The sequence below is a fragment of the Saccoglossus kowalevskii genome, chromosome 13 (assembly GCF_978046115.1).
Source record: "Saccoglossus kowalevskii chromosome 13, keSacKowa6.1, whole genome shotgun sequence".
NCBI classification, from domain to species: Eukaryota; Metazoa; Hemichordata; class Enteropneusta; family Harrimaniidae; genus Saccoglossus; species Saccoglossus kowalevskii.
In genome coordinates this window covers 13,286,174-13,304,181 of record NC_140653.1, presented here as the reverse complement: position 1 = coordinate 13,304,181, position 18,008 = coordinate 13,286,174, and the positions used below count along the sequence as shown (strand labels likewise).

Here is an 18,008-nt window from a genome sequence, read left to right as displayed (position 1 = left end):
ACAATCTAAACAAACCACAGCATCAATTTCAAAAGTTTATGTTAAATTATACTTTCATTTGTTTATTTACATTTTCTATGCATATTAATGAATGAAAGAATCCAACTCTCATAAAATATATCAACTAATAAACAAAAAACATTCAGTGTGTTCAGTACCAAACAAACCAGTACAAAAAAAATCACTATAAAACTTGCATAATATTTATCATAAAAATTCTTGTCTTATTTTCACTTTCTTTATACATTCCTCTTTGTACTGGTGTTTGAAAATAAACCACTCTAATCATGAAGTACCCTGATCATTTTCATTGTCATTATGTCCAGCATATTGTCTACAGGTGTATGATATGAATATTTTAGGAAGTAAAAACTTCAACAATATCCAGTTAATTTCTCTGTATGAAGTAAAGGACAGTTATGATACAATTCCTGTGTTCGAAGATAAATAAAAGTAAAAAAAAAAAAAAATTTGCTGTTTCTTTAAAGAATGACCATGAAAAACAACAGCGAAAACTGTACAAAGTGTGTTAAGTGCATGTATTGAGAAAGATCGTATATTAGTGACACCGTAAAATGGAGATAATAGGAATTTTAGTGTAACTTGATAGTTCTACTCTTCATCAATGCACTCTCCCATAGCAAAGCGATAACCAGCCATATTGGAAATACCATGATAATGAACAAATGCGGCTCCAACAACAAGAACATGAAATATTTGATGGCTCTGGAACTACAGAGATAAAAATCAAAAATAAAATATGAGAAATAACAAGAAAGCAATATTAAAAGATTGAACAGAAATACATTGTATATGTTTGTCAACATACAGAAAATATGATGTGCATCTAGTTTCAACAGTTTCAAAATTCCTGAAAATTCAAAGACTATGCAAGGAATTGTTACTGTATGCATGCATGTCTGGGCAAAATACATCAAATACAAATTTTGGTTAATATGCCATTTTAATAAACATAATACAGAATATGCCCATAAAATATTTGCCATATTTGTGGTTAGAATTGTGTTTACCGTATACACTTACCACAATATCACATTTGCCAGGAAAGAATCTCTCTGGGACCCGGACAGCATAAAGAACAGCTCCAGTGATATACATAGCACCCATCAGGACCATCCAACCTATAGCACCAATCTCAAAAGATTGGACGAAGCCTACACGAATGAGAAAGTGTATAGCAGGAATCACAGCACTCAATCCCATTGCAATAAACACACCTGAAAATAAAAATATAATTGTTGTAATATTTAGCTTGTTCAACCCAATGACATATTTATTAGGCATATGTTATTCAGGAACCAATCAGTTGTTCTACTGCATGTTCAAAACAACAGGCAAAATAAATGCAAAAATTGGTACAGAGCATGTTCACATGAACTCTCAATAAACACTATTCAAAAAATCACAGATGTGCATGAAGTCGTGTATAGTACAAAATGCATGAATGAACATGAACATAATATGCATGATTGCAGGTAAAAACAATATTTGCATAGGACACATTACACCATAGAGCAGGATAGAGTAAAATTAGTAGAAAAATAATTATTAATGAATCTAAAACAAGATTTCTACACAGAATAGATTGAGCAACTAAAGCATGTTAAATATAGCTGACGTAGAACATGTTGTATGTGTGAAAATAAACCATATCTCACCTGCCCTCAATGGACGAAACTTTGGTGTACTGAACTTGTCCCATAGAGATACTGTTATAGCAATTAATCCAAATATGCTTATCAGAGCAATATATGCATAGCGGGCCACGTGTTCACAATAAAAACTATAGTATAACCATGGTATAAAAGAACCAACAATCAGGAAAGAGATTCCAGAGTAGTCCAATCTAAAAAATACAAGAAATAAATGTTTATTAGTTGATTTTGTTTGATACAATGCAATGGAGAATAACATTTCATTATTATAGAAACGAGGTAAAAGAGAATGAGTGGGTGGTTGTACATGTGCAACATATTGACTTGTTTTGTGGTGTAAACAAGGAGACCACAAAGCAATTTTAAAATTTAAACAAGTTTACTGCAAACAACATTAAATTCTATCTCTGCTAGGAACAGGAACAGAATAGTCAGATGTCTGATGACCAGGACCTGCACTTTCTGTAGAGTCAGCTATTTTTGCATGTAGGAGAGTGGCAGATAATATGAAGTGCACCCTCTGTGTTCCTCAAAGAAATGTTTTACAGTTCATCCACAGAGGGAAGCCAATTCATCCATATGTATCATGATTCTCATGCTAGCATTATGATTTATTAAAATTTATTTTATGATTATTGGATACCTGTTGAATTTTGTTTAAGCAGTTCTCCTGAATCCATAATTAGGTTTTTAATGTCAGGCCAGTAAAAGTAATTAGTTTAAGACAAAAAAGGTGGCACTGCAGAAGATAACGCAAAGGGTACCTCATTGGCTCCATATCCAGATACAGTGGCACCCAGGGGAATTAGCTAAAAGTGCAGATAGATTATGCAGCTGTACACAAGCTTAGTGACAATACATTGCAATACAATGGTAGTGTGTACAACAATTACAAACAAAAACAAGTGCCACGAGTCTCCATGTATCATCACTGCTCTAACTATTAATGGGTACTATGATTCCAGATCTACAGCAAGGTCTACCCCATTATCAGGAACATAATCAGCACTCAATGATCAAAGGGAGTTACACCCGGGATACAGGATGATAATTTGCAAATTGCTGTATGGAAAGACTGTAAAATCATGTGTTTCATGACAACAGCAATAGAGGTGAGAACAAGGTGAGGACCCAGTATGAGTAGACGTACAAAACACCCTACCAATGGTAACTACATGTACCAGCCAGTAAACATTTGATACCCATTTATGTAGTTATCCTTTACAATAAATATTTGGGGGTTGATTTGAGTGATCCAATGATGTCCTACTATCACCCCAGCTTTACCAAGTCATGTTGAATGCATTTATCACTTTACAAACCAACAAATTTAAATGAATATCCTTATAATATCAAATCTGCTACTAAAATATTTCTCCTTGTACAGTATGTAAATTTCTGTAGAATTGTAAATCATGGACAATGCTCGAACAACACTAGAAATGTAATCATATAGTTATAGTTATATAATAATCACAAAGCATCAATACAGCAGTAGCTCACTGATGTAAAACAACTGATTTTGATAACCCTCGTCATTGATTTTAATTCTATCTTGTAACTCGAGGTCAAACCTAATCAACTCCATGCTCCACTAACTGGCCATACAACCCCCTCCCCTCTCAACTACTCAATTTAAACAAGCATGTACATGTAATAAATTGTATTTATGTCGGTTGCTGAGCAATACAATTTGGATATGACGCATGTTTTTGCCTCTATATCATCCAACTACAAAGCATTGAATCACCCACATGGCATGATATATGGTGACGCATTACAGTGGATCAAAAGGCTAAGGCTAAATATATGTAAATAGGCAACAGCTTTTATCTACCTCACATGTTTAACTCATGATATACAATGTATGTACAGACACGACTACACCATGTAAAAGTCTTAATCTTCTGAACTTTAGACTCTTCCATGGACTTTGTTCACAGCACACTTAATAACAAACACCAAAACACCTGCTACCAGTGACTATTTTTTTTAAATTAGTCATGATTATATTTAGGTGTATCATGATAGGGATGTGTCAAAACTAATTGACAGTTAGGCTCCCTTCTTAAATCTTTCTGAATTGAAAATAGCACAAGAGGAGAAGAACATGTAGTTGAATTGGACAAATATCCTACCAAGAAAGCTATCAGACAACCTGGTGTAACTCTGTAACGTGATTATGTTGGGTATGCAAACATTAAAATAAGATACAGGTATGCATTCAAGCTGTAAACAGACGAGTCCACTTAGAACTAAATTTAATTTACTACAACAATTATTTCTTATGTTGTTAACCTAACTAATATTATACATGTACACATCACCACAAGATCATTTTCAAATTTTGAGTTTCTTTAAAGTAAATGAACATGATTAGCTAAAGGCAATGCATGTCTCAATTGTGAAGTAGTTAAACAGTCCGCCAATACTGTAAGACCATTAACATTAATTATCTGCCTGGTGTCCCTGATATGATTAGTTATGCATTTTTAATAATATCACCATATTATATGCTTATTAAATAAGTTGAAAAAATCATGGGACCAATGTCTTCAATAAAGCACTGGTTGAAGGTCTCTATCTGCAATAGTGCTCCAGATATGATATTTGTGCATTTTTTAATAGGTCACATCATCATATATGGTGTTCCGGTTGTGATATTTATATATTTTTAATTAGGTCATATAAACATACATGTGCAGTATTACTAAGCTTTACACGAGTAAACTTTATTTTAGTTTCATATGGGAAAGAACTGCAGCATACTGATTAAAAACCCAGAGCACTATTCAGTGACAGACAGAGAATATCTCACATTGAATACACATCTCGGGTAAACACACTCCTAAAGTAATTAGATCACTACAAATATGGTGATGACAAGCTTTTTCTCCAGCATACATGCTTAGTTTCAAAATAGGCTTGACTAATGATTCTTACAAGTGTAAAAGTAGACACAGATCAAACACGATAAAACACACACATATTGACTTGCGGATATTAGACAACTTAGTTAGGTAAGAAGCCATAGAAGGCAGCACATGTATGCACTATGATGTTGACTTACTTGCTGAACATTTTCGACACTTTGTAAGAGTGGCAGTACACTGTGTGAAACACCCAAGATAAGCCAAGACATAGTATGGCACCGGTGAAGAACGCCATAAAGACAGCTTTTTCTTGCCATGTGTATTCAGATGGATGTACCAAAAATATTCCAGTCAGTATAACAAAAGCTACAAAACCTATAGAGAAAATATTTTTTTATTAATCATGATGCGTAGAGGCATGTAACAACAAATATACAGATGACTTTTCAGATTATTTTTAAATGCTACAGATACACCCCTTCTAATTTCAGATGCTAATAGATTCAACACTTTGGGGTTATCACAAAAATACCATGTGATTGTACTGCCAGACACATAGTGGAAGTCAATGCTTTCTAATATGCTGTATATTTTGCAGTATTCTTTTGATAACTTTATTTTTAATAGCCCAAAATGTCAGCGAAAAGTATTGATGCCTGCGTTTGCTGTGTTTGACAATTCAGTCACATACTACGATGTTGCTACATCTAATATAAAGAAAGGAAAGTGTTGAAAATAAGAAAGACATTCAAATGTACCTATAATACCGTACTTTTGAAAACATGCATAATGCTACCCTAACAGACATTAGACACTCAAATTGGGCCATTCCAGTTTATATCTGCACCCCCCCCCCCCCCTGTTGACGAGTTTGTGAGTTTACTTCATACAGGGTATAATTTCCATGGGTGTACAAGTCATACAAAGTTTTATTTCTAAATCACCATTCACCATACAGTAATGGAAATCCAAAACTATAGGTCCTACTTATGGTGTTGATGAGTTCCTTTGTGACACCATACAGAGTAGAATTTCCAAATATAACTCTCATCATATGCTAATTTACCAAGTTCAAAATTTTATATCTGATAATGGAAATCCAAACTAGTCCTGATTCATGGTGTTGATGAGCTCATTCGTCCCACCATCATTATCTAATTTCAGTAATAACTATTTCATACTGGCCCAATACAGTCCGAATTCCAAGTTTTTTTAGTCATACAGTGTTGGAAATCCAACCTCATCAACTGGTATGTGGTGAGATAAACTAGGTCATAGTAGCCATAACTGCCTGGATTTCCAGAATTTTTTTTTCCATACTTGTCTGGATTTCCAGATTCTGTTTCTCCATATACAGTTGGAATTCCGGGGTATTTTCCCCATCATACAGTGCTGGAAATCCGACCTCATCAACAGGGGGGATGCAAATATAAACTGGAATGGCCCATTGTAGATTTATAATTTTATTTTCTCTGTTTGTGTGTGACAGAAAGCGTTGAAGTTGAATTTTATTTGCATTTCAAATCAACAAACTGATATTTTGTATGCTATTATAATCACTCGGGCCGAAATCTGCTGGTTTGATTTTGATAACCTCCCTAATAATCAATATTTGCAGAACATAAACACAAGTAAGTTTATACTTGCCTGTGAAATAATGTAACTGGTTTACACTACTGTGATTGTTTGCTATTAAGCCAATGTGCTGTTTGTTCTTATTTGAAACTTCTTTGATACTTTCAGTTACCAACAAAATTAAAGCGGGGGAGTCGTCACCTGCGCATGTGTCAGATGGCCATAGCGTGTCATTGTTTACAAACAAGCGTCTACCCATGAGCCTTTGCTCTTTTAGTGCGAGTTGTTATCGTCACTTGGGACTCAATTCATTTCCCGCGCGTACACAGGTGACACCCCTTTCGCTTTAAAACCTATGCAAATTATTCAATTAAAATCACCAAAATATGTTTTGTCATTTTTACTGTCAAAATTTATGAGGCATATTTTAGAACCAATTGAAGTCCTTTCATTTTTACCTGACAACATAACTTCAATACTGATGACAATATTCTTGTTATGTTGCAGCCCTGTCATTATTATGGTATTTGGGCAATAATGAATTGAAATAGCGATAACAAAATAGGGCCAAAAGATCACCCACCCAAAAAGTTGCTTGCGGCAAAATCAAGTGAAGATGGTCAGCCATACTCTTTGCATTATATTAACCTAGAAAACTACTGGACAGATGCAAAAGATGAAGATGAAAATATTAACATCCACAGACTCCAAAACAATGATAAGATGATTATGTTTAGATGTTCTAAATCCTAGTATTAAAGTTGGGCTACTCCCCTTAAATACAAAGTGTAGGATCGACTCATCATCTGATGTGACTGCACTTGTGAAATCTATTATCTGTATTTATTTATTTATTTATATAGGCAAGCTGCTGATTATTAATCATCAAATACAATTACAGGTCACAGGAACACCACTTTGCACTGAGTGCACATATAAGACCCACCAACACATGCTATCTGAGGCCAAGACATGAAGGTTATAATTCTAACACTGGCTACTTCAACTTATCAACCCATTGACACGAGTTCACAATTAAACTAAAGATAAATAGATATTATCGAAACAAATCTTTTACACAAATTGACTTTATTATGTTGACTGTTTCTGAGTGACATCTAATATCTAATCTTGTCAATAGTAGATAGAAAAGTGCCACATTCGTCTCATCATATTGCAGTAGATATGGAAATCATGTGATGTGACAGTTCACAATACATATATATAAATTGCTATTTTGGCATGTGATGTGCAGATATTGTGTGTGATGTTTAACCCTTTGAGCTCTAAAGTCTCGCTCTTTTCCACATAAAATATTTCAAATTTTTTTTACTAAAAAACTAGAAGCAATGTCACATTTTATCTGTTCTTCTTTTGTTCCTGTACTACAGTGCGAGAAATTTTCTATATCTGTGGTTGGAGTTGTAACAAATAAAATAATTAGAAGTGAAGGAGGGAGGATAGCTTACCAATAAGATGAGTCCATATGTTACCCGTTTCAGTGTGTACTCGAAAAATAGATTTGAAGCAACGTCTGAACGAAGCGAGTGGTGGTCTATGGTAGTGCTTAAGGAAATCATTATCTTTCAACCAGACAGGCAGATGGTTGAATGATATTACGTTCCAACCTTCCTCCCAAACATGTCGAACAAATTTCTCAACTTTCTCAACAGTTGCAGAGTGGTGAGCAGGGAGTGGCGTGGTTTCGGGAATTTCTGGGTCAGTTTCGTCACTCTGGAGAATTAAAAAAAATACACACTGAATGTTAGCCTACCCATGAAAGTTTACAAGAATAAAATAATTTATACCTCTACAACAGTTACGTGGATGTTATTCAAAAATATGCAAACCAGTTGCTAATAATTTCATAAGCGTACATCGTTGTACCATTACAAGTGCATCTTCAATAGAAGCGCATGTCAACCAACAGTTGCAGGTGTTGAGGACTGGATCATTAAAAATAGACTTGTTCTGACCATAAACATACGTTACTAATTGAGCAAATACGGTAATATACAAGAAGGCAGAAGTGGAACACTAGTGACAGGTACTAAAGGCAGGTTAAAGTTACAACTGGAAAAAAACATTGATGGATTAGCAATAGCACTGCATGTGCAAAAGAAAACAAAAATATAAATAGAATTATGTATTACTTAGAGCAAGACATTCTTTTCGATAACAAATGCATAATACTAGAACTAATGTATTTCCCTAGTAGCTACTACGATTCCTCGGAATATTATTTTCCAAGATGAAGACTTTTCAGGTCGGTATATGTTGTATCAAACGAAAAAAATGTAAAAAACACTGCTGTTCACAAAATAAAATGCTAAACACACAGCCTGATTTGCATACATTAGCTTAACACATGAGCCTTTGTTTTAGTCTTTGAATGTGTGAAGAATCTATGGAGCCTTCCCATATAAGTGTAGTGGCCATGAAATATTTCTTTATATTGCAGAGTAAAAAGTATGTGGATTACCGTGCAGTGAAATTAATAAATTGCAATGCAAAACACAAAAATTACAATAGACATCAAGGCAATGAAATTCCCTACACTTTATTGCAAAACTTCATTTATTCATGTAAAACTGCTTAGATCTTCTACTGACCATGTTTTCAGGCACACCATTCATAGTGGCTGACAAAACTTAATTAAAGTTTGAATGAAATGAAAGCACATGCTAATTAAAAAGAAGAAACAAACACCATATCATCTACATGTGATTTGGAAGCTTAAGCTTTAGACAACACTGCAACATGGGAACGGAATTTGCTATACATGTTTTATTATTGCATGATACAATGCGCTTCTAAAACTTAATATTAAAAAGCTTCCAAGCAGAGAGGGTCTCACCTTAATTGAATGCTCAAGAAAACAAAGACATAAAAATATTCATTTTTATGAAAACTGACAATGATGGGATGTAATTTTGTTGGCAGTAGACAATACTGGATTATATACTCTGGTCTGTGTTATTGAACAATTATATTTCACCAGAAAAATGTTCATTAGGTAGCACTGATTTCTACATTACAAAAAATATGATTATTCACAAATAAATACTGTAAGCTAAATAAATGCATTTTTTTCATTAAAAAACATTTACTTAAGAAATAGCATTGTGAATCTGTTGTTGGATGTGAATGCAGAATGTTTAGTCTATTGAACAGTGATGACAGTTGATGATGGCAGTGTGTTTACGAATATAATACATAGCGTTTGATCACCAGACCATAATTCTATTTTCTCATGGCTGCTATTGTAGTCCATACATGTGCAACACAAAAATGTGTATGCACACAGGGTGCATACACATACACAATGAAGGCAGAGAACACACACAATACACTGTACATTGACAATTCAAACACTGAAAATTGGGAAAAAGGAATTGCACTCTTTTTTGCAGTGCTTCAATACACAAAATGTTGTAACCCCATTCTTGATGTTTTTAGTCATTATGAAAGTCATTCACATGTAAACTAAATTACCAGGTATTATAATATGATGTGGATTTAGACAGATAAATACGGCTTGTGACATTCAAATCAAATAGTTTTAGCAGATAAATACAATGCACAACTTTAAAATGTGATAAAGTTTGACTCTAGCAAACATAATACATGTGTAAACATTTGAAAATGATTCAAGTAGTTTTTCAGACAAAATACACTGATTTCTTTATTATATAGAGTTGATGAACATCAATTTCAGGACTTGAACTTCGGGGTTGAGAGGACACATATTTGCAAGGCCAAAATTGATAAAATTGGCTTAGCCTATAGGAATAGTACCAACAAAAATCAGTATTTTATAAGGGCAACAAGGCAAACTCAACAAATTACATTTGATGTCTCTGTAAAGTTCAAGATCTGTCATTTGTGAAGGTGACCTCCACTGTAGTTGATTTTACACTACAGTTAGTATGTACCGGTATATTCATTCTAAAAGATCTCTTTCTCCATGTCTGTACATGTAGGGCACGAGGGAATTCTAAAACATATTCATCATAAACTTATCTATCTTAGAAATGTGCTTCCATGTATAGCACATAAATGATAAGAACAGATTTCAGGCATTTTATTATTTATATTCTTGTAAAAATCCCTATGGTAATAGCTTTAGCACAAATATAGATCTATACACTTTGGAAGTAAATTGTGATATTTCAGATATTCCAAGAACACATAGCGAGCAAATATGATGGAAAATATTACTATATCACAACCAGATTGCTTACTAGCAAACTGCAACAATATGCAAGAAGTTTAACTACATTTTGTAATAGTAAATTTTAACAGATTAGTTATTGAGGATGTCAACTTATTACGCCGGGACAGTGCATGGAGCGGGTGTCAAGTGTACACCCAGGAGTTTTTATGTGAGACACCTTCTATTGCCTATGTAATAACATTAGACAAACTTTTGAAACCGCCATATACATTTATTAATAAATAAGTCTGTGACCCTCTTTATTATATTTTTTTAGATATAGTTACGGACACAACAGAATTTTTCATAATTTAAACGACCATGTTTTAATTTTCCTACTAGAGTCCCATGTATTAATATACACTTCCATTCACCACGATGTAGCCACTTGTTTATTTTTAACATAGCTATAGTCACAATACATTCATGAACATCAGCAATTTCCTAGAACTTTTATGAAACTGTCTGTATCGCTTTTAATATCGACGTTAGAGTTTAAATTTTGTGAAAAAAAAATCAGACAATGTGAGAGGTGATTAAAAAATAATAATATCAACATAGGAAACATTTAAAAGGAGTTAAAACAGAAGGCAGCAATTCTTTAGATTAAGTATGGCTTACTTTTGATTTAGTAATAGAAGGGGTGATATCAGTGGTAGAAACAACAGCAGATGGAACACAAGACTCAGTTTGTGGTATTTTGCACACAGTGGGCACCTGTTCATCGCTGTCTTCTTGTCGTTTTTCCTTTATCATCAGATCAATTTCTTCAGTGTCTTCATCGTCTATTCGGATGATTTTCTTCTCACCCTTCTCAAAAGAGATAATGGTCATCTGCATGTTGGCTGAGGGTGATGTTCTTTTAGCTACGATACTACCACCACAAGTTTCGTTGGAATTCGGACTAACGTGTCGTCGTTGACGAATGCATTGTGAATCCAGATTGTTTTCCAGCTTCATTATGGAAGGGAAAAAATAATAACATTTACAACTTTGAATTTGACTACTCTGTTCTGCTTCTTTATTATCACTACTATTACTACCAGCTTTTTATGCTGTTAAGGTAGCTAACAACACGCGTTCCCATATATCGTACCATGCTATTTTTAGATTTGACCTTTGCACCTTGCGTACCGGATGTGAACTTTGGTCGAACGAAACCGGCAATTACTCATTATGGCAAATAATTGTGTTACTTTTAGACGTATATAAACAGATAAAAACAGTATATGTAATTTATTGGCGACACCAACACGGTTTGATCAAAAACATAGAAGCCGCATTTTTTTTCCAAAATGGTTGCGCAGTCAATAACAAAAAGAACCGGGTACAAACGTAACGTTCACATTGACACAGCATACGTCGGAGTTTTTAACTACATAACAAATACAAAATCATAACTACGTCAAGATAAAAAGAGTATTAATGTCGTAAATTTGGTAATCTGCGAAATTAACTAACGCCTCGACGTCTACCGAAATATTTTGTAAACACTGTTGACCGAAATAAACCGGATTGGAGAAAACTCAAGTTATGACGATGTCACTAAAAACAAAGCATTATATCGTCAAATTTTATACAAATCACAAGTGAATTTCGTTTCAACTATAACAGTTTTTTTGTAATATCTTTTCGTGTCATTATTTTAAATTACTCACCTTAAAATCAAGAAAAATGAAGTAAAATACCGGTTTTACTGACACCGTATCTTCGTGGACAATGAGTGGTCGCCTTCGTAAAATCGGTACCTCGGCCAATCAGCGTACCGCTCTCTTGTGGTTACGGAAGTGTTCGATTGAACCATTCTGCCGAAAGGGGTGTTTGAAATTCCTTCGCATGGACTTCCTAAACTTAGGGTATTGTAATGTAGAATACTTTATTTTCGCTTGGAATTTATTTTCGCTGAAGGGATGATTCCGTGAAAATAAAATCCAGCGAATAGACTTTTTTTCCTATATTTCACATTAAACTCATCAAAAAATCAGTGAAAATTAATTCCATACAAAACGCCAAATAAGCCTTTCAGTGAAAATTAATTCCAGCGAAAATAAACTAAGTATTCCACAGTATGTTGGTTTGGCCTCAGTTAAATTAAATTAAATTAAATTAAATTAAATTAAATTAAATTAAATTAAATTAAATTAAATTAAATTAAATTAAATTAAATTAAATTAAATTAAAAAGAATAATTACGCATAACAAATCGTTATTTTCCCCGCCGAAGTATTTCCCAAGTAACTAGTGAAAGTCAAAATATGACACACTATCTTAAACAAAGTCTATGAAAACTCCACGCCCCTACTGGTAGTATATCTATTTAACATCACACATACACAAGACTTTGATCATTGGACATGGCATTTAAATTGTTACAGTAACATTGAATTTGATATAATACGTGAAAACCTAGTTAGAATGTCAACTACAAGTAATTATTTATATGAGTTTTGAAAAATAAACTTATTCATCAAATCTATTGAAATAATGGTATTAGTAATTTGAAATGACAGACTGCTATCGCCAAAGCAGCAACATTTGCAGCTATTGCAGTCTGTAGAGTTGATTATATCGTTGTTATGTGCATGTCACGGAATTGTTAAACGATTCGAACAAGGTGAAATCAAACGCGCCCTTCGACTAAATGCGCGCAGTATGTTTGAGAGTGAACTACTAACCAGCTCTATGCTACAGACCAACGAATGTGTCTTGCTAACGTGTGAGATTACTTCAGTACAGACATATTGTTTATTTTTTGGGATAAGTTTTCTATTTCCATTTAATTATCATGAACGCAGACATTTTAAACTATCTGTCGTAGACGAAATATTGATATTTAAATTTAAAAGCCTAAAAAGGGTATGGGTAACCATGCTCCAATTCGAGTGCCTACCCGAAGCATTTATCTATCAAGCGAGGTAAACGAGGTAATATTCAATCCTTGTAATAATTGAGCTCTATGCAGTCTATTATGACTATATTAATACAAATTCATTCGATATCAGGTTGATAATTAAATACCACACCTTTCCGTCAAATTAGCTGTGTAGATGTTTTTTTTCAGCTGAGTTTGAGTTTCTGTTTTTCTTTTGTCGTTCATTTTTATCTGGAATCTGGTGTTGCGGTCGCTCATACTCATTTATCATAATCATGAAAAGGGCGCCACCGTCATTGTCGAGCGGATAATCATTCGTTTAATACCCAGGCAGTTATGTTTTATGAGTGTCACTTCGATTATTTATTTATTATTTACACGGATTGTAAACCACCTTTCAAAATGCATTAAATATATTGTGTATGGACACTTATTCTCTCTTAAATATACCTTAGATGCAAATGGATGTTGAGATATCGTTGAAAGCGGGAGATCAACGGATCAACTGGTCAACGAGACATGTTTTTGCCTCTCAAATCTTCCGTCATAACTTTTTTCACCGGCCATCGCTCTCGGCGAGATTTCAGCGGCCATATGCTCTTAAAGTTAAGGTATAAGTCTACTCAAGTAAATTAAAAAACCCAGAATTTATTCATTTTGCAATAAATTGTACGTCAAGGCAATATAAGGATATTGACCTAATAAAAGTTGGGGTTTCATCAGTCTTTTCTTTCGAGAAATTGATGGTTGTATTTTAGTGGAAAGTCGCCATTTTGATACTATTATAACACTTTTACCACAGGTTCCTATGGCAGAGATATTATACAATATCTCAAAATCTAGCCTGGTGACATTGTAATGTTAATGATGGAGTACTTTTTGTTGTTCTGAATTATCTAAAAAATCTGGGTTTTAAAAAGTGTAAAAAATGCAATTTTCTTTAACATTGTGTTCTATGGAATTGTTCTAAAAATAGCAATTTTCAAGAAATATTAGAACACGTTTCTAAAAAAGCATAACTGTAACACACAAAATAATGCTATTTCATTGTACCATGAGACATTAGCTTCATGATTGTACATAATAAACTAATGAACATTGTCATGCAATTTATGACCAATTTTGTCAAAAATTATGACTAGGCTTCTACCTTAATTTCTTATATTACTCGTTCAAGTATTGTGAGAATCTAGATCCATTTCTGTAATTAAATTTAACAGTCTATTTCACTGTGACACGAAAAACAATTTTCTGATTTTTAAATTAGCGATGGAACCCTTTGGACATTGAACGTTTATGACTCCGTCACATTTCATACAACGGCGCAGCTGCGTATTTGTTTTTAAATATTGTTTAATCGATGCAATGCATATAGCCAAATGATCTACATCTTGTATGTTTTACCAAATGAACACACATGGGATTAAATGCTAGGTATTACATGGTGTAAACCTGCAAACTTAGATCCGACACCTAGAAATCAAAATCTTGGTCGAACTGGTTCGGTTTCGGCGGCGCTCCCTTTCCTTATAGGATAAGTGACAATCATCAGTAACCTACCCACCCGAGCCCCGACCATCTCAAGTAGTAGGGTTATCATCTATGAATCCATGTGTCTATTTTCGTCATTTGTGACCATTTTCTTAAGAGATTAAGGACGTTTAATTCATTATTCGAGTTGTCGAAAATCGTAATAAAAAGTCCCACATTTCGAAATGAGCCGGAGAGATCGACCGAAGTAGAGACCGATAACGCAAACATGGCTCGTATTGTCGGTGAATACTATTTTCGCAATCGTAAGTACTACTATATTGTTCCTTATATATCATATATATGTTTTTACCCCGTGCATGATGTAAATGATTGTGAATGGATGGCGTATTTCAGTTGAGATAAACACACTGTAGAGGGAAAATATCTTAAGTTGCGGTCGGCAGCCATTGCAGTTACTACACGTTAGGTGGGAATAGCCAACGATTACATATCACTAGCAATTCCAACACATGCAGGGAAAACGCAAATGATTTTCCCGAGAGATGAATTCGATGGCTTTGAAGCCATCCGACCCCTGGAACGGATGGCTCAAAAGCCTTTATTTTTCTCTTTATTTGAAGATTTACGATATAATAATGATTTTTGTTTACGGACGCTAAATTGATAACATTGTTTTATTTGTTATCTTATAGTAATTAACGAACAATTAGACTATCCTATATGTCAATCATGTTCTGTCGAGTTATAAATAAAAATAAAAGTTATATCCACATTCTTATTTTCATACCCGGGCCTATTCCAGCTAAGTTGGACCGAACCTATGTAAAAATAAAAAGTATACTATGTTGCCGCTGAACTGCAAATACAAAAAAAAAATAGCCGACATTTCACTGAACCAACCTTTAGCAAACTAAATCACAGATAACCATGTAACAACATTGCGCTGTCGTCGTAAAATAAAACGGAAGTTAAATTGGAAAATGCTTAGAATATACACGAGGCTAATAAGTATAAGGTCTGGTGCGTGGAAAGGGATTACCGACAAACTTTTGCCTGTATCATGTTAAAAAAAGACATTGCCAATGAAGATAAAACAATAACAAATCACATATTTGTTTTAATTTCTTTGATAGCATAAATATATACATATATTGATTAATAATAATAATAATAATAATAATAATAATAATAATAATAATAATAATAATAATAATAATAATAATAATAATAATAATAATAATAATAATAATCCGAGTCTGCAAGTTTTGGTGTGTATGGTTATCGTTTTGTGTCATCCTTTCTTTAGCCTCAGGATGGTAAAACAGCCGATCAAAAGGACATACATGTACTAGAAAACATAATAATAATAATAATAATAATAATAATAATAATAATAATAATAATAATAATAATAGATTATTACGCAACTGTAATCTGCTACAAAAAAGTGAAAATGGTGTAAAATAAAATATACTAAGTACTACAACTAAAAATAACTACAAATAAATCGGTAAGTAATAAAAATATATATCGGCCGCCATTTGCCACTGATTTTTTTTCTGGAAGCCGTGGCATTCTGATATATTAAAATGTGTCTTTGTGTCGTTAAAATCAATATATTAAAGTAATAATAATATATTAATTATGCGTAATGTAATTATAATGAATAATGAAATATAATCAATAAATTAATATAACATTAAGAAATACATAACTTCAAATTTCAAGTTCAAACGTGGGTCGTGCATAAATTTATTCACCATTAGGTAATACTGTGGGTTACCGTCCCTCAAAACAAAGCTTCGTCCAGATTATTTATTCCTTACAAAATGTCGTAATCCAGACGTACGTCACACACACTTCTTAGCTACGCCCCTTTCAACATCATGCTGTTAAAACCCGGCGAGTGGTGGTGCTATTCACGGAGTAGAAAATTACACTGTCTCGTTCTTCGATCACACATTTCACGGCCTCTCGCTGTAATGACTCAATTCTTGATCACTGTATGATTTCTGAAACGACCTTGCTTCCGTATTCACGGTACTAATTTAAAAATAAACGCGCCAGGAGAAATCGCATAGTCCAGTGCCACCAACTGTGTCCAGGATCACTTCACAGATGGACGGTCAGCTGGACTGAGACGAGAGTGAATTAGGAAGAAACACGAGTAGGCTGATGAATTGCAGCAATAATCCAAAGCTTCACACCGGTTACATCGCGTTTCATCGAACACGTCTGTGATTTATTCTGAATACTCCACACAACTTCATGGACCTGATTCTTCGCGTGGCTTCTAAATCTAGTGAGAGTGAACATTAATCTATTGGAAATCACGGGTGGAAATAGTGTATTTCTATTTTGAAGAACCTCTCGGAATCAGCCCGGTGTGTCACCGGCGTTAGGAGAGCCACTAGACGGTAACTGATGGCGTTGATCGGTATGTATAATTTGGCCGACCGAGACGGTATTCGTGAAATAACAGACGGATATTTTACACCATTATTTATGTCATCGTACATGAACATCAGCAAGTGTACGGTTAGTCATTCGAGTGTGAACGAACAATAGACTGTGAACGTATATGTTACGGATATTACACGTAACCAGACCATCGCATTACTACATAACGATGTGAGCTTTACTCGTGATTATCGCTGTGCCATGAACTCACTGTTAATATTGTGCTCCGCGGTGCCATGGAAACGCGTGATAATATATAGCACAGCCACAGGTGCTGGGATTTTGTTAGCGATGATTCTGTCTCGTTGCTGAAGTTAGATCACCGGGAAACTAAGAGTGTTTTTGATGATGCGGATATTCACGGTCAGGGAAATGTACACATCAATGCCCTTGAATAGATGAGATATTTTACGATGACGTATAATAATATTAAATGACCATCATGGTGTAGTTTCTGAATCCACTATATGCCAAGGCATGTGATATATTCGGTGATACTATTATTATTATCATTAATTGAACCAGAAAGAACAAAATCAGCAAATATGTGTGAAAATAACTGTCAATGAAATAATTCATTTAAAAAAAAAAAAAACTGTTGTTAGATATTTTTATTTCTCATATTTCTGTGTGGGACTACCACAAGAATGCATCCACAGAATGGATCCGACAGTACACTAAATGGTCCTCATCGCCATGGAGATCAGGATGGCAAATTGCAATTACAGTCGGTTAATCCGAGTGAAGACGAAGCTGATGAAATTGAGCTGCCTGGAAAAACTGAATGTACAATGGTAAGCTGGAATCAATTCTCAATTACATCAGATTTTCATTTAATGCAT

General features: G+C 34.0%; 2 protein-coding genes across 2 annotated transcripts in view; one reads left to right on the top strand and one right to left on the bottom strand.

Annotated features, from left to right (window-relative positions):
• Positions 1-234: 234 nt before the first annotated feature.
• LOC100366651 (adiponectin receptor protein 1-like) lies at positions 235-12,089 on the bottom strand. The gene is made up of 7 exons (XM_006813992.3): positions 11,999-12,089; positions 10,962-11,294; positions 7,594-7,858; positions 4,747-4,924; positions 1,680-1,867; positions 1,045-1,238; positions 235-732 (listed from the first exon to the last, which is right to left on the bottom strand). The coding sequence occupies exons 2-7, from the start codon at positions 11,178-11,180 to the stop codon at positions 613-615; spliced, it is 1,164 nt and encodes a 387-aa protein (XP_006814055.1). The 5' UTR covers positions 11,181-11,294; positions 11,999-12,089; the 3' UTR covers positions 235-612.
• A 5,724-nt stretch (positions 12,090-17,813) lies between these two features.
• The window catches only part of LOC102809248 (regulator of G protein signaling 9-binding protein-like), a 67,252-nt gene continuing 67,057 nt past the window's right edge, over positions 17,814-18,008 (top strand). Inside the window, exon 1 of the mRNA XM_006814000.3 lies at positions 17,814-17,960. Coding sequence (XP_006814063.2) covers positions 17,814-17,960 — 147 coding nt within the window. The remainder of the gene's footprint in view (positions 17,961-18,008) is intronic.

What these genes read in the sequence shown, in the direction of transcription:
- LOC100366651 (XM_006813992.3), bottom strand. Translation starts at nt 11,180, where the DNA reads ATGCAGATGACCATTATCTCTTTTGAGAAGGGTGAGAAGAAAATCATC. An exon ending in GTTTCGTCCATTGAGGGCAG is followed by an intron (nt 1,239 to 1,679) that starts GTGAGATATGGT and finishes TTTTATTTTCAG; the next exon opens with GTGTGTTTATTGCAATGGGA. An exon ending in CTGGCAAATGTGATATTGTG is followed by an intron (nt 733 to 1,044) that starts GTAAGTGTATAC and finishes TTATCTCTGTAG; the next exon opens with TTCCAGAGCCATCAAATATT.